Below are 26,575 nucleotides of genomic sequence, written 5' to 3'. Positions count from 1 at the left end.
GATCATTGCATCACTCAGTAACTTTTGCGATTGTCTTCGCTCATCAACAAAACCCTAGCGGTCTAGGCTCAATTACTTATGCCATGCCGGCGGAGTTTCTCTGAGCTGTGCTTGAATTGAAGCCTCCGCAAATACGCCGTCGCAAATTGGATGTATCATGTAAGCAGTACGCTATGTGGAAAGGGGAGCAAAATAGTGATTTCAACAACTGGTTTTCCGGAATAGCCAAAAGATTCACACTGAGCGGAGGTAATGCGTTTGTTCCCTATCTCTACTTAGATGAAGGTGATGACACGATTACATGGTCGCACAAGATGCTCGTTGATGCTCGCGCCGTTGTTGGTACACTATTTCCCGCTGTAGTGTGATGTTGCATCTCCGTACGAACTTTGCCGCGGGTCCTTTTGGTCCGTCTGTTCCTCGGATGTGTCTCCTTTGGTTCTTCTGTACGGGCGGTAACTTTTCATGGGATAGGCAAGCCTGCCCATGTGGCTGTCCACGAACTTTGCATTCTCTTCGTTTTCTGTCAGACTTGACTCTACAAGCCTCTTCAAATCGCCTCCTCTGTGTTAGTAACATCGGATACAGGAACGTATAGATGGTTCTGTACTCACTCAGAATACTCCGCACTGCATCAAAAGTATTGATCAACACCAATTGAAAGAAAAAAGAGACCAGGAAGATTGGCAGAAGAAGTGTACCCATGACCAAACGGAAGTACATGCTCCAATGGGTGAACTTTGGATGCTTCAGGTCGTAGTATGCCATCAAGACTCTCCGCGCTGGCAGTTCAACAAAAATGTATCCTACCCAGAACCAAAAATGCCAAGATTGTTCGTCCTCGTGAGCTCGTATTCCACGAGTTGCGTGCATATTAGTGCCCTTGGAGTGGCCCTCAGAGGTCTCAGACCCGGCTTCCTCGGCTTGCCTTGTGAGGTTCTGCGTCTTTACCAACTTACGTCGATGACGATTGAGGAGAGGGCTTCCTTCCATCTTCGACAGAGAGTACCGGTTTATACTCTCTGATATAACTTCGACAACTCCATTTAGCCGCTTAGCGTTGGCCAACGCGACAACAGTGACAAGCAGCGCAACAACAGAACAGATAATCATTGGAGGTATGACACTGCTAGGTGGCTCTTCGCTCATTCCGAAAATACTGGATGCAAAGCCCAGGGGCAGAAATACGACTGTGACGTAGGTAAAGAAGCGGATGTTCTCTGACCCACGAAGGTTGAGATCGTCACGGATTTGTTGCTGGCCTCGTCTCAGTGTCTCTTTGAGTGACTGAATCTGCACATGCAACCGATGCAGGTCCCGAATGCGACGACGTGTAGTTCCTTCAAGCTTCCCAATATATCGGCGATATTTTCTCTCATCTGTGCGTGTCCAGCGTGGTCGCTCCTGACCTCGGTCTTTTTCTCGTGTCTCCCATTTTGATATGATGACCCGCATGTCTGACAAATCCTCTTCCAACACCTGAAGTATTTGCTGATATCTTTGCCATTGCTCGCTGGATGAGAAATAATCCTCGCTGTTGAGAACGGAAAATGGGATGGCAACATGTTTCACACCAAGTTCTTCTTTGACGGTGTTGTAGATCGTCTTGGTGCTGTCAACGAGTTCTTCCAAAATCCTGTCAAAAAGATGCAACTCTAGCACCTTTCTCTGCCTCCAACAATTGTTATCTTGGACAAGATGACCCTTGTCACCCCAAGGAAAATCTCTCTCGTGCATTTCCCTATCCCACCAAGTCGGAACCCGCTTGCCACCGGGGATGTGTTCGATAAGATGGCAAGTCCAGTGCCTGTCAAAGAAGTCTCCAATGAACCGAAACCCGACGGCAGCTTTAACAAGTAACTTTGGTTCTCTCCCTGGAAACTCGTCCACATCTCCCCTTGGAATTCCAACAGTTGGCGTGTAGTCCTCGTCCACCAGTTTGTAAAAGCTTAGATGAAGTTCGCTCTCCCAGGTGTTGAGAACCATGGAAGTTTCGTCCAGAAAATGCTTTTCATATTGATGGTGCCGCTCGAAGAAAAGAGAGATGGCTTGCCTTTCTTCTTGCGGGCTCGTCAGGTAGCAAACGAGAGCCCTCTCATCATCGGCTGATGGAAGCCAGATGAATCTTTTCTTTGCCTTGGAAGCCGTCCTAGGCAGAGATAATAGGTACCAGAGCTTGAAGTTGCTATTGACCCCGCGGAATGTAACGTTATTTTCTCTCTCGTGCTTCTGGAGATTTCGTTGCCTAAGAACATCCGCAATAAAGGTCATGTTGTCTGATTCATCCTCGAGGGCGTTGTGCCCATCTGGAGAAGGTATGTCTGTCCAAGTCTTACTCAGAAGCTGCAAAGGGTCTCCTGGATCTCTCGCTTCAGTGGCAGGACGATTCCGCCGTTCTCCATTCCTTAGATACCTTGTGTATCCTTCAGCTGCTCTGGATATGAGAGCTCCGGATGTATCCCTCTCAGTACGGTCAAGGAGACTCTCTGCCTCTTCGTTGAACTTGGTGGAAGTCTGCTTCTCCATGCTGAAGAAAGTGGGGTAATTGTAAAGCCATTCTTCATCCAGATCAACAATACTGCTTTGGTCGATCAGACTGTTGAATGGAATGCTCTTCTTCATAGATACTACCTTGGTTGCTTTGAGCTTGACCCCTGGCTGGGGCAATGTGGAGACGAGCTGGGTCTCTGTCATGTCAGGACTAGGAGCCGATCCAACAGGCAATCTGGGGATGCGGTCTGTCTGCGCGGGCTGTCTCTTCGGTTGCATCAAGTTCAAGTCTGCAACCTCTTCCAATAGGTCATGCGTTGTGAACACCTTTGTTTGCGGCGTGGAAGAAGGTTCAGGCTGGGTGCCAGACGTGTTGAGTTTCAAGTGAATTCTCCAGCAATGAGTGAGAAGAATATATGGGATCTCGAAACTAGCGTGGAAGTAGAAGTCTCGATCATTTTCTCGGCCAAATAAAGCCGATTCCTTCGTGTTGCTATCCAAAAGCCCGAATAATAGCCCATTCGGACTCGTAGAACCAAAGAGAACTTCCAACGATGACTTGATCAGCTCCTGTGGAGGCCGCTTGTTTATACTGATGTCCCTGGTTCCGAGCATAATCGCCAGGGCATAGCGAATTGAGTTGTCCCATCCAGTTTCGGAGTTCTCATTGTGATGAACTTGTGCCTCAATTGTGTTTTGCCATACTTCGTTGAGTGAGGTTTTCTCTAAGAAGAAATCCCTGTTGATACCATAGAAAAGTGTCGTATCACTGGCATGAAATAGAAATCGCGTCTCCCTGGGAGACCGAGTCATTGCCAGCATTCTTTTCTTGGAGATTTCGTTCTCGGCCGTGAAACGTCTAAGAATATCTCGTTGAACATCACGAGAGTCGAACCTTCTGAGCAGGCTGTCATCTGTTAAGACCTGATCATGTTGAGCCGTGGTGACATCTCGAATCTCCTTGCTTTGTTGTCCACGGCTGGGTTCTCCACTAAATTTCTCATCTTCAGCATCTGAAACTTTGTCTTCCGGAAAGTCTCGGAAGTGACCCTCGACCAGCTTCAGTGCTCTCCAGATCCATACATGCTCGCTAAGTCTGTACTTATTGCACCCTTCATCTTGCGAGTGGGGCCAAGCACGGGAAATGCGGACGTCGGACTTATTGAGGGCTGTGATCCAGGGAATAGCGACTTGTTTGATGATTCCCCGCGCGAGGTCCAAGTCATCTTCGCCGTGGTATTGACTCGCAAATTCAAACACCTTGATTATCTGAAATGGGGTGTCGGTCAAGGAATCGATTGGCATAAAGGACTCGCTTTCCTCATTGCGAGACATCTTATTCCCCTTGACCCAATAGTTTGCTGAGAAGCAGTTCGAATCCGTTTTCTCAACTGAGTTGAGCCATTTTAAGTGGCCGCGACAGACTGAGTAGATTCGCTGTCGCAACTCCCCATAGGTATCATATTGGTCTTTGCTCCTCGCGGCGGTCAACCGCTTTGAAATTTCAAGCAGAAAACTGAACGCAAAACTGCAAAGGGTCAGCAAAAGTGTCTCAACAGAAGAAATATCATTTGATGAGCGAAAATGTCTTACAAACTTGCCGGGATAGACAAACGGTGGCCCGATGTATCCCCACATGTCAACGCGACAGGCACAATATCTCCTTCCTCCTCGGGGTCACGCAGAGGAATCGCGCAAACGGACAAGATATGCTCAAGCTTTCTTCGAGCCACAAAGTCGATGTGGTTGAATGATTGGTTGACAGACTGGTCCTCAATCTCCAGCAAGCCTTTCGGTGGACCCGTAGGCAGCGGCGAAATCCAATTCCTTCTTCTATCTCTACCCATTTCGCCGTCTCTCTGTCCATGATCGACATGGCTAGGTTCGTGGGCACAGGGAGAGAATGTCGTGAAGAACTTCGATGCAAAGGTCAAGTGGTTGCTGACGTCTGCTACATTTGCCGAGATCACGAAATCTTCCCAAGAAGCCATAGAGTCAGTGAAACGCACCATCTTGTAGGCACTGACAACTTCAATTGCGGCCCCACCCCTGATCCTTCTAGCCATCTTCTCGTGGGACTTTTGGTTAGCGGTTCCAAAACGAATGGCTTTACCATCCACGAATACCGAGATAACCACCGCAATAATGTCCTGGTTGTCATCATTTTCGGCATGTGGTAGTTTTACATTCCCCGAATATCCCCACATGTCTCCCTTGTGGCTGTCAACAGTAGCGTTTGTGGGCTTTCGAGAGCCAAGACGCATGAGCTGCATTGGTGTATCTTTGGTCGGCCGCTTTTCTTCCGTTGCTCCCTTTCGCTTGAGCGGATGAGCTAAGACCCATCCGTAGTTGTTCGGGCCTTGGACTGGAACATGTCCATCCCAATCGTCATTGAATTTATCCATGGGATCCAGGTAGTCCATGTCCCGAATGTGTAATCCTTTGCAAAATTCCATTGGGATGTCGACGTCAGTTTCCCCGGTATTGGTGATTATACATTGCTGAAGAACGGTCTTCTCGCGTACCATCCATTGGATCGTAAGCTTGAGGCTTTTATCTTCGACTTCGTACCGGGGCCACCTATCGTGAACGTAGCCCAGATGATGACAGTTCTTCATGCTGATGCCTAGAACCCGCAACCCGTAGGTGAATCTTTGTCGAGACTTGTCCCGGGATAAGTGCAACAGATCCTCGGCCCTCTCTTGAACGGAGTAGGGCTCATTTGTGGTCGTGTGATCTGCACAAAAGATTCCTGAACTACCAGCGTCTAGGTAGCGGCTAAATTGCATGAGATCCCCGCATGCATTAACTGTAGCAGTCACCCCATGATCCCCGAAGGAAGCATGAGTGTCCTGGTTTGGTGCGTCTATCCAAGTGCTGATCTGGCTTTCGCTTGGACTGAAAGTGCCGCTAACCTTGCCTGTCATCAATTAGTGAAACGTTGCATGCCATATTATAAGGTGTCGACTTGCGATAGATGAACTCTCGGAAGTCATCGTCAGTTTCCGCCGGTACTTCGTCAGGGTCCCAATACGGCAACCTATTTGCCTCCAGTGATGTCACGTCATGTTCGGTTGTCGAGGACTGTTCCCCCGCGTACGTTGCCATGACTCCGGAGATGCGGCAAATCCTCGCAGCAACCAGACGAACCGCGCGGTGCTGGATTTCTCACCAAAAGCTCGGCGGGGCCCAGCCACATTAAATGCTCGGCACTGACTCTGAGCTGTCATTTAAATGTGCGGCAGAAACGGGGCAAGGTGAATTGACGGTGGTCGGTTGGATCAAAAACAACTTGGCGGGCTTCTGTTTGGCTCGCTTTGCGCGCAATATGTAAGAGCATTTCCTAAGTCGGCGTCTTACTGCATGATATCCCTGTCACTTCCAAGGGGTACTTGCAGCTTTTGGCAAGGCTGGGAGAGATTGATAGAACTTTGAGTTGATTGAAGGCAGGACTCTTAGCAGGCAGGTAAACAAGTAAGAGGAATAAGAGTGCAAAAAGGGTACTGTATCCGTGACTTTTAACTCGTGAAGCATACTCTGCATGGCCGCCAGAGGAGGCCATTCGCTAGTGAGTGTTCATCCCACAGCTGAGGGGTTCTCCAAATAGATCTTGGCGCTTGGCAGAGATACACCGCAATTTTGGTTGTCTGGACTCAGCGACCGTTTCTGCAGCCGTCTGCAAAAGATCTAGATTGCAAGTGGGAAAGCGAGCCAACAAGGGATTGTATCGGTTGAAAAGGGCCACACCTGGACCTAGAAAATGCGCGTTGTTCAATCCACCACCTTTTGAAAGTGGAGTAGCACCCTTGTCGTCCCCAGCGGCTGGTATGATCTCCATCAAGTTGATCACAGCCTGCCTCAGTAGTCTCGACCACGCTGTCAGCAGCTGTGAACAGAGCTATTCTCCTGTTTACAAGACAAGATCGAAGATGAGAAGTCAAATATTCAATCATGATATGGACATTCTTGTTGCTCATTAACCATAGTCTATGGAGTGCCATCCTGAGAAGAGCGACTCCGGAGTGGTTTGAAGAGAGGCTTCGCTCGCACTATCAAAGGCTTTAATACAGGCAAACAAGCGCAGAGAATAGCACACGTGATTTCAGCAAGTGACCACATTGCCGGTTTTACATTCCACCACGTTCGATCGGGCATTGGATTGAGCCACTGCATTCTCAGAATAGAAATTGCGATTGTTCTGTTGAGTGTCAGCGAATGCCTCGCCATGGAGATGAATCACCTACAACAACCCCAACATGAATACACCAACAAGAACCACCTTTTGTGTACGCGGCATCTGGAGCTGCCATATCTTGGGGATCGGCAGCGTTATAATGATGAAGTCCGTGACGATGTTGAAGGTACCGTTGAAGTACCAAATAATCGCGATGTTCTTGATGCATTTGCTTTCGATCTTGTGATCCCACACTGCCTCAAGGGGTATGCACTGCAAAAAGGCCACAAAGGTTTGAGAGAGACCCCACAAGAAAATCACGACCATGCAGCCTATTAGAACGTACCGCAGGCGTGATACCTCCAAGAGACGGTAGTATTGCAGTAGAAAAGTCATCTTGATGAAAATGATGGCGGCAAAATACAGTGACAAGGATACGAAAAAAGCCTTTGCCCAGCATCAGTCATTGATCCAATTTGAGGTGGGGCATTCGAGTAAACCTTGTCGTAGAGTACGAGTTGCTCAGTTGATAGCGTCCACTCATGCCTCCCAAAACCGTATGTAGTCACTGTTTCCGATGAGCATAAATTGCAAAAACACGCTTATCACTTCCGACTTACTCAAAATCATTGTTGTCGCACATCCAATGATGCAGCACTGGGTAATAGTAAGATTCAAGCTCAGGAAATTCAAGTTGGCGGACATGCTCACTAAAGACGCGACCGCCGCGCAATCGTCCCAGCCGCGTTGCTTGATCAAGCTTCTTGACAAGATTCTCATCCCTACCACAGCAGTCGAAATAGTCATGACTGCTGCAGCTACCCCAATGATGATGCCAGACTTATCACCACTCTCCTGGCCATTAATCGTGGGCCTTGTTGCATTCATGGCGACTGGACATTAACTGCGAGATGAAGTCGCAGCAGAGCAGGCGGTCACGCAGGCCGAGGAGGACATGGAATGACCAAGGAGTGGCGATTGAGTTCAATATGGTTCCTCTTGCATGCAAAGTCGAAATGTCAGTTGTTGGGAGCGACCCAAAAGGAGAGTATTCGGACGGAATGGAACAGACTGGACGTGCGTGTGGCAATAGATGAACGAGGAAGTCGCGATTTCGGGTCGAAGGCCCGAATAAAGAAACGCAATTGACAGCGGCCAACATATGCTACCATAGACAAGCTTGACTGTTCGTCATGGATCAAAGAAATTCGATGTCGTTAGCGGCACTTGTTAACCGGTGCGACGCCATCGGGCTGATCTAGATTTGGTCTCACATCCAGGCCTACCATCTTAGGTTCGCATCTATTCCGGAAGCAGCTTGATTTGCCTGACCGCTTCCGGCTGGGGAAAATCGAGTGGTTTTCTTGTCTAATTTCCCTCTCACCAATGCAATGAGTTCTTCCAGTAGTAGTCTTGCACTGCATTTCATCCTTCTCAATCAAACGTAGCAAGTCTCAATCATTCCTATGGTGTCGTTCCCAGGTCTATTTTCAGCATCTACTGAGGTATTCGTTGCTCTATTTTGTAGAGGGACCCAGCCACAGCGGCTCAATCCTCCGCTATCGTCAGACTTCGCTGCTTATTCTGAGAGCCTCAACTCGAGAGATTGTCCCAGAATGAGATATCTGCACCTTCTGATGACGACAGCTCAAAGGGAGCGCTGATGCATGTAACATTCATCAGTAAGGTCATTGGTGCCCGCCCCGAAGTTAGGCAACCAGCGACAGGGGGCCAGCAAGAACAGCGAGGCAACCAGTGTACGACGAAAAAGAAGCATGTCAGCGCACAGGATAAGACGCCCTATGGGCTTCCGCCGTTATGGGTGGGTCTAGTGTCTGAACCAATCAATCACAGGGTGTTGAAGGTATTCGGGCGGCTGTTCTGATGGGCCGCAAAGAGGCAAACTACTTTTCCAGTAATACAAATGTCGGGCCAGATCCCAGGAAGTCTCATAGCGCAGCTTTGAACTGGTAACACTTTTTCGGAGCTTGTGCTAGTCTCGTGCAGGCGCAGCTATGTCAACCCAAAAACAACCGAGGCGGTTTGCACTGCTTATTGGGATCGACTGCTACCTTGCGGGAGACGCAAGAAGATTCAGCAGTGGCCACTGCGTCTCGATCAACAACCTCGAAGGATGCGTAAACGATGTCAATATCATGAAAAAAGTTCTGAATAACGATTTCAGGATACCAAATCCAACACTTCTGACGTCACCTCCCTCAACACAAGGGGCTGAGCTTCCAACCTTCGCCGGCATTGAGAAAGCATTCGAACACATTTATGACTTTACGGAGTCCGGAGATATTTTCTTCTTCTATTTCTCTGGACACGGGGCACGACTAAGGCCAATATCTGTATCGCCCACCGGAGCAGCTTTCGATCCATCCCTGCTGCCTATGGACTTCTGTCTAGGACAGCCAGCTATCCGTGGATGGCAGCTCAACCAGTGGTTGCAGAAGTTCAGTCATAAACAGGTTCAAGTCCTTGCCATCATTGATAGCTGTCACGTGGCTGGCTCAGAGGAATCTGGTGAGCGGTACAGGACCCCCCTCAATTGGGATGCCGTCAATTTACTCCCACAAGATGAGCTAGCGGTCCGTGATATCCACAGCGCCGCTCAAAACCAGCCCAGCCCTCAAACATCATGGTCGATGTACCCAGAGACTTTCACGTTGATGGCAGCTTGTGAGGATGATGAGAGCACTGCAGAAATGCTAATTGATGGAAGTTGGGTTGGCGTGTTCACGAAAACGATCGCCGACATCTTCCGAACATCCGGGGCTGACGAAGGAAGTCTGACATATTGTCACCTAAAGGAACGTTTGGCGAGAAGGCTTCGAGCGCAGCAATCTGTCGTTCATGGTCAAGACCGGCTACTATTCTTGGGTGATGGACGGTCTTATCCACGGTCACATCTCATCGCCTGGTTCCAGGATGGCAAAGTTCATCTTCCCATTGGGAAAGCTCACGGGGTCCACAGCTCCTCCGAATTCATCCCCATTTCGGCACCTAGCAGATTTGCTTTTAGAATGGACCACATTGAAGATTTCTACTCGATGGTTCAGCTTCAGTTTGAGGTCTGCGAAGCTCTGGCTAGAGATGATTTTCGAGTCGTCGCCTTCCGGTGGAGCTTAGGAAGCCGACAATTACGTGTTTCCTATGACGCCACCGTCAACAGTACGCTCCAGGAGTACATTCTCCACGCCCTGAAATGTCGTATTTCCAGTGCGATAGAATTTGCGGCAACCAGCCATTCTGACAAGCGTCGTTCAGACTCTTTGCACATCAATCAGCAACCTCATAGCGGCGTTTTTGTTCAAAAGCCGACACATCTCGTAGGCTACGAAGGACTAGCTCATGACTCGAGCATAAGCAGCAACACAATCGATCATACTGCAGAAAAGGTCGCAGAGCATATATTGCGCGTTTCTCGCTTCGAGCAGGCTCTGCAGCTTCGAGACAATACGTCGCCTGGGCCCAGACCGTTCGAAGTACTTATTCAGCCACTTCATGGCCTCTCTTCCATGGGTCCGTTCCCCCACAATCAGCAATTCGTATTCAGGCTTCACAGCGAGTGCGAAGAGGATCTGTTCTTCACCTTAATGAACTTTTCTCCTGGCTTTGGGATTCGGCAGGGTTTTCCTGAAGACGGGTTTTCGGCGAGGCTTGGGGCGCATGAGACCATCGCGTTCCCATTCACCATGAACATGGCCGATGAACTCAAGATACCAGCAATGATAAACGAGGAACAAGTCATCCGAGATATTGTCCGTATCATCGTTGTTCAAGGCGGGGAGGTATCTTGGAAAAGCCTAGAGCAGCCCAACGTCTGGAGCTCTGGCCAAGAAAGTCGCGGCCAGACGCAGTACAGGGATTGCATTGTTGCAGACAAGCATCGAAAATGGTGGATGGTTGATGAAGAGATAATCACAATCACCGATGGTTTGAAAGCTCCACCACAGCACCCACCGAGACATGCTCTGGGCTTTTTGGATGAGCGACTGAAGCAAGTAATGCAGCGGTTTCGTTTGGGTTGTCAATTGTATCTCAGCTTTTCGCGCACTGGCAACATTGAAGATATCAATCATGCCATCCGCGAAATACGGCATGCTGTCGCCGACACTACAGGTACCGGGAAGGAGGTTGAGGTTATGCGTGCGACACTTGGAGAAATTGGGTTTTCTCTCAGCCAGCAATCAGCTAATACTGAGTCCGCCGAATATCTCAAAATAGCTGTGGAAGCAACGAAAGCATCTGGCCTCTGTGGCGTTTCTCGCGAAAAGCTTCTGAATCAGCTGGGGTCACTTCTGGGAAGATTGTTCAAATGCACAGAGGACCCAGCAACTTTAGAAGAAGCCATTCGAGTTACCAAGGAAGCAGCTTCTTCTACCAATGGCAACTACTTGGAACAAGCCACGGCCTTAATAAATCTGTGCAATCGACTGAGCGAGAGATTCAAGTATACTGGCCTGCTGTCGCACCTTGACGATGCGATTGACTTTGGCCGCGAGGCTATGGAGAAAACACAGCGCATCCCTCAATACTGGAACATTCAAACATCGATTGCTGCCAATCTTGGACTGTCATTATGCGACAGATTTTCAGTCACAGGCCGAAACGAGGACCTTGATGAAGGCATCAATCTGTGTGCAGTCGCTGTCTTGCAAGCAAGTCCGACTGATCCTAACCGTGCCCTCTGGCTCAATAACCTCGGTCTCGCGCACAACCACCAGTATTCTGTCTCGAACAATATGAATGATCTCGATGAAGCTATACGGGTGACACAAGATGCTTTGACTAGCATCCATCCCCGGCATCCGGCACGCAGTGGAATCATTTTTAACCTAGCCTCACGGCTCAGGGACAGGTCACGTTCTACTGGATCGATAGAAGACTTGAATGAAGCTGTGAGGTACTTCCGGGACATTCACGTGTCAGGTGACGCTGGCAATCTTCCAAGTCAGAAGATTGAGATATCAAAACGACTTAGTCTCTTAGGCATTTCTTTGGGAGAACGATTTGAAAAGACCCATCAACGTACTGATATCGAAGAATCCGTCAACATTTTAAAGATGTCTCTTGCAGCACAACCGGAAGGATCTACTGAAAGAGGGGTACGATTGCAGAACGTAGCCAATGCTCTACGTTTGAAATTTGAGCTGTTGAGAGATGTACGTGACATCGAAGAGGCCATATCTTTACGAAGACAAGTTCTTCAAGAGAAATTTGACTTCGGTCTGAATCGCGAAGAGCTTCTGGAGAGTATGGTGGTTGATCTGCATTTGAAGGCCATGAAGACGAAGTCCCTGGTGGATCTGGAACAAGCCATCCAGGGCTGGAAACAGACAATTGCATCAGCCTCCGAAGGTCAATCAGAGAAAGCGAGTCGACTCGAACGATTGGCAATGGTGCTTTACACTAGGTTTCAGGTAACCGGTGACACATCCAATCTTGACGAAGCGGTCAATTCCTGTCGGAACGCTCTATCAGTGGCGATGTCTCCTAGCGACTGCATCGATATTCGACGTACTCTGTCCATCTGTCTGTCCGCAAGAGCGTCCCATACAGGAGCCATGAAAGACACAGATGACTGTATCAAGCTCTCCAAAGAGACACTGGCAGATTCTGGCATTCAAGATTCAGACAGGCGCATCTTTCTAAGTTGTCTTGGGTCTTGCTTCGAGATTCGACACTCAAACACCGGATCAATGGATGATCTCAACCAGAGCATTCATTTCAACAGGCAGTCAGTGGATATTTTACCCGCCGATGACGACCACAAACCTTCCGAAATATCCAACTTAGCAACTGCACTCCAGACCAGATTCCAACGAACAGGACAAATGATAGACATCAATGAGGCTATTCGACTTCTGAAAGAGCTGATCTATACTAGGCCCGGTGACGTGGAAGATGAGACCGTATTCCGAACAAATCTGGCCGGTCTTTTGGCCGAGAGATACATCAGAACATCAAACATGCATGACATCGACGAAGCAATCGAACTGGCACGACAAACGATCCCGTACAAACACGCCAACAGGCCTTCTCGCTTGAATAACCTGGCTGGCCTTTTGCAGCGGAGATATAACTACAAAAAGCAACCAGAAGACCTCACTGAAGCGGTCCAATTCTCCCGGGAGGCCGCTTTGACTATGAACAACCAAAACCCTAATCATGCGGCGCTTCTTTCCAATCTCGCAATTGTTCTCTCTGAGAAACATCGCATTTCCATGGCATCGGATGATCTAGATGAAGCAATTCGGTTCGGGAAGGAAGCTGTTGAAAAAACTCGGGCTGATCATCCAGAACGAGCCAAAAGGACCTTTTTTCTTGGGCTCGATCTTGAGCATCGACATGCACACTCCAGAGATCTAGATGATCTCGAGACAGCCAAGAAGTGCCATCTTGAAGCCCTGCACACCACTAATAGCGGAGCCAATGTACGCATACACGCAGGCCATCGGTTTATGTCTATCTGCGACATAGCTGCCCAACATGAAGAGGCATTCTCTGCTGCTGAGACCGTTGTAGCGCTCATTCCTTTGATGGCATCTTTAAGCCTGCAGCCCGCAGATAAGCAACATTTTCTTTCACAGGTTGTTGGACATACCTCTGATGCTGCAGCCATTGCACTTGCAGTGGGCAAATGTCCGGCATCTGCGGTCGAACTATTGGAGACTGGTCGGGGTGTAATTTCAAGCACACTCCAAGACCTGAGAGCTGATGTCACGACCCTAGCAAAGTTTAATCCAGAACTGGCCGGACGTTTCGTGGAAATCCGCAATAAGCTAGATGCTCCAATGGTTGTCTCCTCCAGGAAAGCAGACTTTCCTATCCAAAGTCATGACAGGATTGTCGGAGCCTTTTCATTCGAAGGCGATCAGCGCCACGAGGCCAGTGGTCAGTTGAGCGATTTGTTGACCGAGATCCGCGATGTTCCTGGATTCGATAGGTTCCTTCTCGCCGGGACTGAGATGCAAATGAGAGAAGCAGCTGCTGGAGGTCCCATTATCATCATCAACGTGGGTGCCCATAGGCGCGACGCCTTGGTCATCGACCAAAAGGGCATTCGTGCGTTGGAGCTCTCAGGTCTAAGTATTGAGGATATACATTCTCGCTCAAATACCCTGGACTCGGTGAAGACACTTGAATGGCTATGGGATGTCGCTGTCGGACCTATTCTTGACTTCCTCGGGTTTACTGGTACGCCAGGTGAGGGCATGCCGTGGCCGCGGGTTTGGTGGATTCCGACAGGCGCGCTCGTGCGGTTCCCCCTTCATGCTGCCGGTTATCACCTTCGTCGCAACTCAGATACGGCCATGGACAGGGTGATATCGTCGTACAGCTCGTCTGTAAAAGCCATCACAAACGCTCGGAGACAGCGGCTCCTTGTTGATGGGGACCCCGAGTCAGGCTCAAATGCTATCCTCGTTTCCATGTCAGAAACTCCAAAACACTCGAGTCTTCAGCATGCAAAGAGGGAAATCGACGAGGTCAGCAAAATCTGTTCATCCATGGGCTTGCCATTTGAACATCCAGAGAACAACAATCGAGATGTTTTGAATGCTCTAGACAACTGCAAGATCTTCCATTTCGCGGGGCACGGAGGTACCCATCCTACAGACCCATTGAAAAGTCTCCTTCTCCTCAAAGACTACGACAGCTTTCCCCTTACGGTCGGAAGCCTCCTTGACAAGAACCTACAGTCGAAGAGGCCTTTCCTCGCCTACCTTTCGGCATGCGGCACCGGCGAGATCAAAGATAAGAACTCTGTTGATGAGAGTATTCACTTGACCAGTGCTTTTCAGCTTGCAGGGTTTCAACACGTTGTTGGTACACTCTGGAGCGTCGACGACGCGGTGTGTGTGGATGTTGCAAGAGCCACCTATGAAGCGATCCAGGAGCATGGATTCAAAGACACTTCTGTAAGCCTAGGCCTTCACCGGGGTTTGCGATCGCTGCGTGATCGATGGGTGGCTAGTGAAACGGATCCCACGGTTCCTCGTCGGGACATCAAAGTCCCTCGGTTCGAAGATCGCAGATTGTTGTGGGTTCCATATGTGCATTACGGCGTCTGAGTGTCTCTGGTGGGTTTCTGGATTTTGGATTATTTTGTTCATTCTTTCAACATAGGCAATTCATGCAATGAAATTGAATAGCAATGTCATGTTCTCATTCACGTGGGTGGTCGCCTGTGGTTGGGTACGTGCAGCTACCTACCAGTCAACCTACTTTTCCTCACTGATCCAAATTGAAGTTCTGCTTACTTAGAGCGTAGGAGATTGCTCAGATGTTTGCATGCAGCCATAAAATGACCTGAATTCCCCAACATTTCAGGTTCATAGACACCCAAGCTAGCAGAGTGCAGGGATCAACTACTTTGGCGAACATGACGATCATCGAAATTGAAGTGATTTTCGACTTTGTCTGTGCGGTAAGTGATCAATCCCCACATGCAGACATTCATCCAACTCATTTTCATGACCGTTTCTCAGTGGTGCTACATTGGCAAGCGCAAACTAGATCACGCCATCTCGCTCTACCAAAAGACCTACCCAGGTGGAAAGAAGGACACCTTCTCCATCACGTGGAAGCCATACTATCTGCACTACAACCCACATCCTCACAGCGTCGATAAGAGCGAGGTGGCGAAAGTCAGGTTGAGCGGCATGTCGCCAGAGAGGCAGGCTGCATTGACACTGCGAATGGAGCAGATTGGCCGCTCTGTCGGCGTCAACTTCAAGTGGGGAGGCAAGATTGGCCCTGACACGCGTGATGCGCATCGACTTGTGCGTCTGAGCCGGTCCGAAGACGCCAGTGTGCAGAGTACATGGATCGATGGTCTCTTTGCGGCGTATCACAAGCTTGAGCAGGACATTTCTGACATCGAAATTCTTCAAAATGTTGCGACTGGCGCTGGTATGAGTGGTGTAGATGTGGAAAAGTTTCTCCATTCCACGACGGGTCTTGATGAAGTCAACGAGGAAGAGATGAACACCCGTGAGCTAGCTGCTGGCTCAGGTGTCCCGACATTCATCATCCAGAGGGTTCACCGGTTGGACGGCGCTCATGATCCATTGGACTTCTACGAAGCGTTTGTGAAAGTGAAGGAGGCAGATACTACGCACAACATCTGAGTCGTTACGGGCAGGGCAGATTAAGTCTACTCTTCGAAAGTAAACATCCATCGAATAGTAACTTGTAGATCCTGAAACCCAGATGTCATTTGCTTCTAGTCAAGGCCATAACCTATGCGCCCGTGAACTTTGCCCCAACTGGTGGAGTATTTACCCCCATTCCCATAAACATTTGATGTCGAATGAATGTGTTCAAGGCTGGCATTCCTCGTTGCGTCGTCTCTCCTTGACTCCAAAGCACGCCAGCTCGCCTTGATCATTACCCATGAAGGTATCCTAAAACAATCGTAAGCAAGTCAGAAGCTAACGATGGAAAGGGTGTCTACCAAGTCAATCTCCGTGTCCACCAACTTATGCTCAACCCCAGCAGTCGGCTTCGGCCAGCAGCGGCAGCTGTACATCGTGGCCCTGTCTGGGTCCTTGAAGCCACAGTCCTGGCAGGTGCGCCAGAAGCGGCCGTCACGACGGGCGACGAGGTTGCCACGGCGGTTCTCGAGGCACTGGCCGAGATGGAAGCGGTTCTGGAACCAGCTACCATTCATGTTGCTACAACAGGCCCAGACAATGGTGTCAATGAAGTCGCCGTGGATGTTGGTGCAGGTCTTGCTGAAGTTGTGGTTGCTGGCGAGGAGTTGATTGCCAAGGGCGTCGTTGATGGAGAAGTTGCCGTTGGCAGAGACGTTGAAGCTCTCGACTACCGCACTAGTGAGGATTGTGGAAGGCACAGGAATCGGCGAGGGAGGTCCGATGGGAAGGGTGATCCTGGCAGCAGCCGCTGCAACAATGGTAGTGCTGAGCTGCATGGTGATAGGTGTTGAGATGTTGAGATTTTGTAGAATGTGATTTTATATTGAGTGTGTGCCTTACTTTCGTCGATGGAGGTGTTTGGGTTGAAGGCGTTGTAGGTGAAGAAGCTGTTTTTGATGGGGCCTGGTGTATGTTGTCGAGGTGGGAAAGCCTTGGGAAAGAAGGTGCTGCTGACCGGGTGAAGTCTTACGATATGCTGGCATGAGGATTCACTGCGCGGAAGGACCGTCGAACCTTCCTATGGAATATGTCAAGCGACTTTAAGAACCGATGGAAGGAAGGACATGCGCCCGCCGTGAGCTCTCAGTCCCACGAGAGAAATAAAAGAGCAGCTAGGTCATATAATCCCCCAATTTTTCTCTCGGCAATCTAGAGCGCGATCTTACAGGTGAAATTTCAAAGAGACCACTGTGGGCCATCAAGCAATTTCCTTCAATCGTTCCTTACGTAGTGAATCTTCACTCCAGCTTGTTTTCAACGGCGAGCACCATCGCATCCGCGATAACGGACCCACCCGGACGACGTTGACGGCCCCACCACTGCGCATCCGAAGCCGGAGCTCCCTCCGGGACCGTGCCCTGGCTCAAGAGGAGAGGTGAATCAACAGGATGTTCCGTTTTATAGTATCGAAATGATTGTTTAGATTATATCGACTCGAAGTTAAACATTATACTAGTGAAAGGTCTTACTTTTAATCGCTGAAAACAACAAACACGCCCACCCAAGTCTAGACAAAACTACCACGAAAAGCCCAGCGCATCCTCCAAGCCGTAGTACAAAGGACAGATGTAATCCGCCGTCAAAAGCGACGACACCGCCGTCACCCCCGTCGACGACCCGGACCCGATCAGTCCCAGATCCATGCCCAACAGCGAGCCGCCCACCTTGGTCCACCCCACGCCGCCGGCCGGGTTCTTCGCGAACCCGCCCCAGACGCCCTGCATCCACGAGCTCAGCTTGGTCTGCTGCGCCGACGCGGCGCCCCACTTAGCGTACTGCCCGTACGTGCCAAACACCGACGGGATCTCGGAAGTGTGGTACGAGCCCGCGTTCGCGAAGATGCTCGTCGACGTGAAGGACGGGTCGTAGCGGTAGCGGTACGCCGTGTAGCCGTTGGAGGCGAGGTACGACGCGAGCGTGGACGTGGTGCACGTGAAGACGGCGTCGGTGATGATGCGGTCGGCCAGGATGTACGGGTCGTTGAAACCCTGGAGGGCGTACTTGGAGAGGATCGAGTTCTTGGTCGCGGCGTCGGTGATGCCGACCATGGAGAGCGCGTCGCTCATCGCGCCGCTGCCGTCGTTCATCCCGTCAACCGCAAGAAAGGCGCGCGCCTCGTTAAGCGTGGTGCCGATCATGACCGGGATCTTGGGCCACGTCTTGCCGGAGATGCTGGGGCGCACGTCCTTGGTCGCGGTGCCGTCGCCGGCGACGGGCGGGAAGACGAGCGCGGCGGACTCGATGTACGCCTTGATCGCGGTGGCGTCCACCTTGCGCAGGCAGGCGATGTCAGCGCAGGAGAACTGCTTGAGGACCTTGTTGTAGCTGTCGAGGCCGGAGCCGAGGAGCAGGCTCTGCTGGGACTCCATGATGGCGGCGGCGAAGGGCAGCGGGGACGGCGGGTTCGCGAGGAGCTGCTTCACGGACTCGCCGCCGGCGGACTCGCCAAAGATGGTGACGCGCTTGGGGTCGCCGCCGAAGGATGCGATGTTGTCCTGGACCCATTGCAGGGCGAAGCGCTGGTCGAGGTAGCCAGCGTTCTGGGAGCCCGTGGCGACTTCGGGGGAGTTGGAGAAGCCGAAGATGTTGGTGCGGTAGTTGATGGTGACGACGACGACGTCCTGTGCGACGGCGAGGGTGCTGCCGTCGTAGATTGGCAGGCTTGCGGTGCCGAACTGGAGGTTGCCCGGGAAGATCCAGAACATGACGGCCTTCTTGGACGTCGGGGTGGCGGTGGGCGGCGTGAAGACGTTGAGATAGAGGCAGTCCTCGCTCTCGGCCGTCAGGGGCCCGGTCGGGTTACCGAAGATGGCCTTTTGGAGGGTCTGGGCGTTGCCGCTGTCGGTGAACTGCTGGATGCAGGCGGGCTTGAAGGCCGTCGCGGTGAGCGGGGTGGTCCATTTTGCCGGGGCCTGGGGAGGGGAGAACCGCTCCGGGGGCGACTTGGCGAAGGGGATTCCGAGGTATGTGTTTGCGCCGGGGGCTGAGGTGGCGCCGACGACGACGCCGGAGGCGATTGTTACTGATGGAGTTGCGGCTCGGGCGTTGTTTGCTGGGGCCGCGAGGGCTTGGAGAAAGAGGGTGGATGAGAGAAGGAGTGAGAGCTGGTTGAAACCCATGGTCGATGGAGAGAATGTGGTAGGGTAAGACCTTTTGGAGAAGGAATGTGATGAAGCGAGTCGATGCTCTTGGTTGTTGGAATGTTGTGTTTCAATGGCTCTCTTGTCTCTTCTTATATGAAATACCCGTAAGTCTCGCCCATTCTCTCAGAACGGAGCCACCGGTATTCAATAATTCAACCGCCACAACGGACCATCTCCTTCTTTGTGCCACGAGAGACACCCATCCAAGACATCCGCGCTTATCCCACCGCGTTGGTGCTTTGACCAACACCAAGAAGTAGCCCGCCTCCCACCCCGGGCCAGACGACGCCGCTTCCGGGAGGACGAATATCCCGCATTCGGTATCTTCAACGGAGCTTGTCTCACTTCGTAAAGAAAGCTTGACGAAATAACCGACTAAGAGGCTCTGGCTTCTCTTTCATGGCTCTCGACCACGAGGTCGCCGGGGTCCGCACTGGGCAACGACCTGCCGAGTGACGCTAGGCGCAGCGGACTTGGCGTAGAGACAGGGCTAGACCCGGTCAAGGCGGACAATGGCATTGGCGACGGCGCGAACCACGGCGCTGGGACGTGTGTAAGTGGACTGATGCTTGCGAGGTCTTCGGAGCATTAGAGGGGAGCATAGGACGAGGTGGCGCCGCTCATCTTTCTTGATGCCAAGCCGGGACACTCTCCATCGGGGAAACTTTGACGCCGGTCTCTTTGGGGATGGAGCTTTGATGGGGTCATGATTGGCGTATGTACTGAGATTCACTGAGTGTGTACAATTGTGGCACCCTTGGAGCTTGAAGCTTCTTCCAGAGGCGTCCTCGATCACCGTAGTGCAGCCTGGAATCGCTTCCGGCGCCTCTCTTCCAATGGCAAGTCTCCGTCATAGGCGAGACTGTGACATCTTTTCTCACCGTCATCCTCCTGGGTCCTCCTCCAACCCCATCAAGCCTGAAAATGCGCCGTATCAAACCCACCCTCACAAACACAACACCAGCTCGAACTCCCCGTGTTATCCGCACCGCACCAACCCCCTACCTTGCCCGCCCTCGAACACTGCGACGGACAGCTGCTCGCCGCCGGACAGCCGACAACACAAAAGTACTTTTGCCGGTTCGCCGTGTCGAGCACGCCGAGGCAGCGCGGCGTGCCGCCAAAGGAGCACGCGTTCGCCTGGTCCGGCGTGCAGTTGCGGTTGGCGTCGTCGGCGCTGTCAAGAGGGTCGCTAGGACGGAGGGGAGATGCATTCCTTGATGTGTGAGTTGTCGTGGGTTTTGGGATGGAGGGTCGTTGAAATTGAGTTGCGGAGCGGGAAGATCAGATGAAGGAGATGGGATGGCAGGTTCCCACGATCGACACTACTAGACGATTCGGCCGGGTTTTGTACGCATGCCGCTCGAACATCGAGCCGGTCGCAGTGAAGTGTGCAAAGCCAGCTCCCAGGTTCCAAAACGGGGTCTATCTTGATCAGTTAGTGAGAGGCGCCGACCCGAGGGTTAGCATATCTTCAACTCATCTCCCACCTCACCACAAACCCTCCTAGAAAGCGATGACATGAGCCGTGCATGGTAGCCCGGCCCTTTATATCCGCGCGCGGAAGCTCGTGCCGCAGACATCAAATCAATTAGCTCACAGAAACTGCCTTTCCAGGAGAGGCCAAATTTGAAGAAGAAAAAAGAGAGGTATCAAGATTACGTAAAAACAGGCTGCTCCCGTTTTCCCGAGCAAAGCCCGTATGACTAGTCTATAAATCTAAGGTGTATACATTATCACATTAAAGGAAACCTGGCGGCCGGTGTCACCATCTCTCTTCTTTCTTAGGGGGAGGTGCCGGCCAGGTTCTGCAACCTCGCGTACTCCGTTCGGAGGATGTAGAGGTTGAGCCTCACTCCCGCGCCGCAGTATTGTGTGCTGTTGCCTGGACACTTGAAGGAGCAGTCCGAGTTGGACACGTTCGCGGCCATGGTGGTGCCGCCGCTGCCGCCGTAGTTGAGGGAGTTACCGCACCAACACTCGCGGCCGTACTCGACACCGGCGTAGAGCTTGTCGGAGCAGGCGCTGAGGCACTTATTGATGGTCATGTTGACGCCGTCGTTGACGACTTGTGTGGGGAGGAGACGGCCGACTTGGGGCTCGGAGAAGCAGCCGTAGTAGGTGAAGTTCTGGTCGCCTGGGACGATGACGGGGCCTGTCGGGGTCGGCTTCGCGGAGGAGGTGCTCGAAGAGGTGCTTGAGGAGCTCGTCTTGAAAGTCGAGATCGAGGAAGAGGAGGAAGAGGAGGTTATGAGGGAGGAGGAAGTCGCCGTGGAGCTCGAGGATGCAGACGAGCTGGAGCTTGTCAGGGTGCTTGAGGCGGAAGACGAGCTTGAGGGTGAGGAAGAGCTAGAGCTTGTCGAGGAGCTGGAGGAAGCCTGAGAGCTGGAGCTCGAAGAGGAGCTAGTGGCCGTGGAGGAGACCGAAGCAGCAGAGAAGATGGAGGAAGACGAGCTAGAGGATGAAGAAGAGCTAGAGACCGTAGAGGAGCTGGAGCTTGAGGAGCTTGAAGCTGTAGAAGAGCTGAAGCTTGTCGCAGAGCTGGAGGCGGAAGATAAGCTCGAGCCGGTCGAGGAGCTGGAAGATGTCGTTGAGACAGCAGCTGCCGTAATGCCAGAAGTCGACGTGGAGCTAGAAGCCGATGTAGAGCTGGACACTGCCGTGGAGCTGGACGATGAAAGAGAGGCAGAGGTCAACGTGGAAGACGAAGACGAGACCGAGGACGTACTGCTCTGAGTTGCCGAGGAGCTAGAAGACGATGTCAGGGTCGAAGATGAGGACGACGACGTAGTCGATGTGACCGCCGCAGGGATGAGTCCAGGAGTGGAGGACGTGCTCGTCGAAAGGGAAATGGCGTTGCTGGAGGTAGAGGTGATAGTCGAGCCAGACGCTGAAAGGGTCGAAGAGGGAGAACTGGACACGGCCTTGTCCTGGACGGTCACCGAGGCGGCAGAGCTGCTGGATGAGGTGGATGCTGCGGTGGACGAAGACGTGGCCGCGGTGGTGGACGAAGACGTGGTCGCGGCGGTGGACGAAGACGCGACGGGAGAGTACATGTAGAGCTGGAGTCGGTTGCCAGCGCCGCACTTCTGCGTACTGTCACCGGGGCACGGGAACGAGCAGTCCGTCAGAGGCGCCTGGGTTGACGTAGCATCCAGGACATTGCCACACCAGCACTCGCGGCCGTACTCGGTACCAAAGTACTTGAGGCCCTGGCAGAAACCACTGCAGGACTGGAGAGTCATGGAGTCATTGGCATACATCCGCACCGGGAGAGCGCGAACGCCGTTGCCCTCCGTCCAGCAGCCCTGGAAGAGCCAGTCGCCGATACGGCTGTTGGCGGCGGTGGTCGTAGCAGCAGCCGAGGTTGACGTAGAGGTGCCGGTACCAGTGCCGGCTGAGGTTGCGGTACCAGTACCAGAGGCAGCGGTGCTGCTCGAGCTGCTCGGCACGGGCAAGGAGGCGTTGAGTGTGTACATGTTGAGTCTGTTGGGACCACCGCAGTATTCGCTGCTGTTGCCGTTGCAAGTCATGCTGCAGTCCGCGGCGAGGGCCGGGATAGCGCCGGTGGCAAGGGTGTTACCGCACCAACACTCTCCTCCATACTCTACTCCGATCCATGTGTACGCTTTGGCGGCGCAAGCTGTGATGCAGTTGCCGACTGTTTGAGTCTGAACATTGACCAAGTTGGGCAGGGCACGACTGTTTGTTCCCTCAGTGTAGCATCCTGCGCTCACATACTGGCCCACGCCGGGGTTGACGACTGGACCAGAAGGATTCGTCGGGTTGGTCGGGTTGGGCGTGGGCGTCGTGGTGTTACCGTCCCATTGGGTAGAGTCCGCGAAGACAGAGATGAAAGCGCCACCCTGGAGGGTGCCAACGCCGTTGCCACCGCAGACTTGGTTGAGGTCACCGCCGCAGTCGTAGTTGCAGTTCTTGTCGTCGACCTTGAGGCTAGGGATGGTGGGGCCGCCCCAACATTCGGTGTGGTACTGAGTTCCGCAGAAGACGTAGTTCTTCGCCGCGCAGTTAGCAATACAGCTGGGGTTGGTGTTCGTGGTGCCTCCGGCGAGCTGGTTGGGGAGCTGGCGGCCAGGGTTGTTCTCCTTGTAGCATCCGATGTATCGGTATTTGCCCTGGCCGCTAGGCAGGAGAGGCGGGGCTTGCTCGGACACGGCGTTGCACACAAATGTGAAGAAATGCTTTTCGAAGTTGGGGTCGTTGGTGTTCATGGTCCAAGGCGCCGATCCCACATAAGTATCGACGTTCCATTGAGACTTTGGAACGGAGCAGATCATGGTGGCCGTGGCACTCTGACCGGGGGCAAGCTGGGTACCCTCAGCCAGATCAACCGTGTTGGCAGCGCCGACGATACCAGGGATACCGAAAGGCGGTTTCGAGACGGTCAGGATGAGGTTGACACCTCCGGCGGCAGCATTGTTGGTGACGCGGAACTTAAGGGATCTAGAGGTATTCTCGGTGACGTTACCGAAGGTGAAGTTCTTGCTAGCATCGTATTGGACCCAGCCGGTGGCATCGGGCGTCTGGAACTCGATCAAGGCGACAGGAGCAGGGCCGGCGGAGCCTGCAATAGTGAAGGACTTGCTGCCGCCGTTAGAGTTCACCGTGAGGTAGGCACCAAAGCTTCCAGCCACTGAAGAGTCGAAGGCGATGTTTACAGTGACGGCGCTGTTGGGTGCAATCGTGGTAGGAATATTGGTCAGAGTGAACTTCCCGACGGTGAGAGCGTCAGTCTCGTGGTTCCATGTGGTAAAGGGTCCCTGGGCGCTGGTTGTAGAAAATTGGACGTTTGTGATGGATAGAGGAGTGTTGCCCTGATTGGAGATGATGACAGTTTCCGCGAGAGTGCCATTGGATCCAGCGATGATGCCCTCGAAAGTGACAGTAGGGGGTGTGACGGCCAGTAGGGGACTGGAGCTCTCGCCAGTACCGGTCAATCTGACATGAGTGTTCTGACTGTAGCCAGCGACAGCATTGGTGGTGTTGATAAGGAGATCGGAAGAGACCAGGCCAATGGTGGTGGGCTTGAAGGCGACGGAGACGTTGAAGGTCTGACCGGCGGTGAGGGTAAGCGGCAGAGTTCCGGCGTTGGTGATGACGAAATCGTCCGCCTCATCCAGGCCAATGTCTGTGACAGTGGCGCCGATCAGAGCCGTGCAAGAGATCGAGCGCGCCACACTCTGGTTGCCGACATTGACGGTGCCGAAATCGTTGGAGGAAGTGCAGTTGACAGGCACGTTTACGGGCGAGCCGAAGGCATAGAGGTAACCGAGAGTGGTGCCCTGGTACAAGATGCCGTCACCAAAGACAGCCCTGCCGAACTTGGTCGAGCCAGGAACACTGAAAGACTTGATAAGGTTCATGAGACCATTCTTAGGAACAGCATCATAGATCCTGAGTTGAGAGCCCTGGACGTCGAGCGTCCAGATGAGACCGGTGCCTGGTTGGTTGTTGAGAGAGGTGACAGTGCCGTGACTGACACCGAGAATGGCAGCGTTGGCGGCGGGGCTGTTCGCGACCTTGGTGAATGACGGGACTCCAGCGTCGCAGGAGAACTTGAAGACATTCGTGGGGTAATTGATGACATTGATGAAGATGTAACCGCCCTCCAACGGGTAGACACCAGCACCAGCGTAAACCGAGTTCTGGTTCTGGTAGACCTGAATGACGGCATCCAACAGGTTGGCACCGTTGCGGTAGCCGCCCATGTTGTCAAGGTTGATCCAGTATGTCTTACCGCTCTTGCCGGTCACGACACCGATGCGCTTAATATCACCGCAAGCGAAGGCGCTGGGGAGAATCTGCAGAGGACTGGTGCCCAAATCCTTGTCGGCACCGTCCAACGCCTGCTTCTCCCAGGGCATGAAAAAGTCGGTTACGGTCAAGCTTCCGTCACCTCCGATACTCATGTGGACAGCAGCCTCCTCCATGGCCGTGGGAGGCTGGCGACCGTTGACGGGGATGGTGCTGAGCTGAGAAGCATAACCGTTGCCGGTGGCGAAGAACATGGAGCCGGCATCGTCGGACGCGAGACCACCGCCAGACATCCAGACGCCGGCGCCGGGGGTGGTGTTAGGAACACCGTCACCTTGAGTAGCCCACCGCTCAACCAGATTACCGCTCGTCTTGTCGAAGCCAATGATCCATCCGGTGAAGTTATACTGGACACAATGGGAGGCGAAACCAAGATAGACGAACTGCCCGACGTTCAGAAGGGCGGGGCGTTGGTGGTGGATGCCGCCGTTGAAGGAGCGGATCGGGTTGTTCCTAGCGACAGTGCCCTCCAAGTTGACGGGGAAGTTGGGTCGTTCCGCGAGGGTGTTGACATCCAGTGCGTGGATGTAGTAGCGCCCGGCCGGGCGGCCCTGGGCGACGTTGATCTGGGTCTGGTCGGCGTAGGTCTTGGAGGTCAGGTACAGGGTGTCGGTGGATGGGTCAATGACACCGGTGGCGGTGATGCCGACGTGGGGATTGATGTCGACGCAGCCGTCGAGGTCGGCGGTCAGGAAGGGGATGTGAAGGTTGCGAGAGGCGACGATGGCGCCGGTCTTTGCATTGAGTTTGTAGACATTATTCTGTTGCGTTGCGACATAGACGTATTGTGTGCCGTCGCCGCCGCTGGGGGTGTAAACGAGAGGCTGAGAGAAGATCTGCTCGGGTTGGCCGCCGTAGTTGCCGGGAAGCTGCGTCCGGAACAGCTGGCCGAACTGGGAGCTCCCTACCACGGAGGGGTCCATGTTGTGTGTTCTTGATATCAATTCGCGTTAGGAGCTGTGCATTCTCGTGATGGAGACTTTGTCTCCGTCTCCCCCACCGGGCGGAGCGCTGCGGTTGTGACTGCGCAACGGATCTGCGCCGGGGTGCTTTGTGGGGGAGCTCGGAAGAGGAGAGAATCATCAACTTACGTTTGGTAGCCGGCGCGGGAGTTGTCGCCTCCCCATGTGATGGTGTCGGTCGAGGCCAGGCCGTTGGCGAGGCCGACGAGGGCTGTCAACAGCCATGTTGTGAGAGGAGCCATGATGAGATGGACTGTGGTGCTCACGGGCGCGGTTGGCCGTGGAGCTGCTGTTGGATTCGAAAAGAAGGAAACCCGGACGGATGGGGATGAGGAGACAGGAGATCCATGTGCTCGGAGACGGAAGGGCGGCTCCTAGATATCAAGTTTTGAAAATTGGCATGCTGGAGTGACGGGTTGACGGTTGACGGTGTTAGCGCAGGTAGCTGAAGCAGCAGCTCGTGGGCGCGGCCGCGTCGGTCGGCACAGCCCAAGCCAGCCCACGCGGGCGAAAGAACCGTGGACCCATCGTGGTGGATGCAGGGCCAGGGTAGCTCGAGGGCCGGGACCTTGCTTGCCTTGCCTGCCATGGGATGGGATGGCATGGCATCAGCCATATCCTTGCCATGTCCATGATCCAGTCCAGAGGAGGAAGAGAGCAAGCTACCTGCTCGAGCTAGCGAGCCAGGGCCGTGACAGGACCCCCCAGACAGTTGGTCGTGGAGAGGGACGGAAGAACGGCGTGCGTCAGACCAGTGACTCGGCGTCTTTGTCGACAAAGACAGCAAGCGAGCACAACGATGGC

General features: G+C 52.9%; 8 protein-coding genes across 8 annotated transcripts; 2 read left to right on the top strand and 6 right to left on the bottom strand.

The window, feature by feature from the left end:
• Positions 1 to 347: 347 nt before the first annotated feature.
• On the bottom strand, positions 348 to 5,108 carry CGGC5_v002989 (uncharacterized protein; the record flags this gene model as incomplete). Its single annotated transcript, XM_066151056.1, has 4 exons — positions 348 to 559; positions 615 to 629; positions 702 to 4,018; positions 4,084 to 5,108. The coding sequence occupies 4 exons, from the start codon at positions 5,106 to 5,108 to the stop codon at positions 348 to 350; spliced, it is 4,569 nt and encodes a 1,522-aa protein (XP_066009297.1).
• Positions 5,109 to 6,477: 1,369 nt separating this feature from the next.
• On the bottom strand, positions 6,478 to 7,552 carry CGGC5_v002988 (Satratoxin biosynthesis SC1 cluster protein 4; the record flags this gene model as incomplete). The annotated part of the gene is made up of 5 exons (XM_032031909.2): positions 6,478 to 6,688; positions 6,735 to 7,111; positions 7,165 to 7,232; positions 7,285 to 7,321; positions 7,376 to 7,552. The coding sequence occupies 5 exons, from the start codon at positions 7,550 to 7,552 to the stop codon at positions 6,478 to 6,480; spliced, it is 870 nt and encodes a 289-aa protein (XP_031889037.2).
• Positions 7,553 to 13,467: 5,915 nt separating this feature from the next.
• Positions 13,468 to 15,804, top strand: ywbO-0 (Uncharacterized protein; the record flags this gene model as incomplete). The annotated part of the gene is made up of 3 exons (XM_032031908.1): positions 13,468 to 14,592; positions 15,036 to 15,101; positions 15,163 to 15,804. The coding sequence occupies 3 exons, from the start codon at positions 13,468 to 13,470 to the stop codon at positions 15,802 to 15,804; spliced, it is 1,833 nt and encodes a 610-aa protein (XP_031889038.1).
• Positions 15,805 to 15,996: 192 nt separating this feature from the next.
• On the bottom strand, positions 15,997 to 16,607 carry CGGC5_v002986 (uncharacterized protein; the record flags this gene model as incomplete). The annotated part of the gene is made up of 2 exons (XM_032031907.2): positions 15,997 to 16,080; positions 16,131 to 16,607. 2 exons carry the CDS (start codon positions 16,605 to 16,607, stop codon positions 15,997 to 15,999), a joined length of 561 nt encoding a protein of 186 aa, XP_031889031.2.
• A 741-nt stretch (positions 16,608 to 17,348) lies between these two features.
• On the bottom strand, positions 17,349 to 18,950 carry CES2 (Cocaine esterase; the record flags this gene model as incomplete). The annotated part of the gene is made up of 1 exon (XM_032031906.1): positions 17,349 to 18,950. One exon carries the CDS (start codon positions 18,948 to 18,950, stop codon positions 17,349 to 17,351), a length of 1,602 nt encoding a protein of 533 aa, XP_031889032.1.
• Positions 18,951 to 20,758: 1,808 nt separating this feature from the next.
• On the bottom strand, positions 20,759 to 21,022 carry Wscd2 (WSC domain-containing protein 2; the record flags this gene model as incomplete). The annotated part of the gene is made up of 1 exon (XM_032031905.1): positions 20,759 to 21,022. The coding sequence occupies one exon, from the start codon at positions 21,020 to 21,022 to the stop codon at positions 20,759 to 20,761; it is 264 nt and encodes an 87-aa protein (XP_031889033.1).
• A 97-nt stretch (positions 21,023 to 21,119) lies between these two features.
• CGGC5_v002983 (uncharacterized protein) lies at positions 21,120 to 22,034 on the top strand (the record flags this gene model as incomplete). The annotated part of the gene is made up of 2 exons (XM_032031904.1): positions 21,120 to 21,312; positions 21,373 to 21,710. The coding sequence occupies 2 exons, from the start codon at positions 21,120 to 21,122 to the stop codon at positions 21,708 to 21,710; spliced, it is 531 nt and encodes a 176-aa protein (XP_031889034.1).
• On the bottom strand, positions 21,723 to 26,013 carry CGGC5_v002982 (WSC domain-containing protein; the record flags this gene model as incomplete). The annotated part of the gene is made up of 3 exons (XM_066151055.1): positions 21,723 to 22,036; positions 22,072 to 25,742; positions 25,901 to 26,013. The coding sequence occupies 3 exons, from the start codon at positions 26,011 to 26,013 to the stop codon at positions 21,723 to 21,725; spliced, it is 4,098 nt and encodes a 1,365-aa protein (XP_066009296.1).
• Positions 26,014 to 26,575: the final 562 nt, after the last annotated feature.

The sequence above is a fragment of the Colletotrichum fructicola genome (assembly GCF_000319635.2).
Source record: "Colletotrichum fructicola Nara gc5 chromosome Unknown KSG_Nara_v1_contig02, whole genome shotgun sequence".
Taxonomy (NCBI): Eukaryota; Fungi; Ascomycota; class Sordariomycetes; order Glomerellales; family Glomerellaceae; genus Colletotrichum; species Colletotrichum fructicola.
The sequence above is the reverse complement of the archived record's forward strand: the minus strand, read 5'-3'. Positions and strand labels throughout refer to the sequence as shown.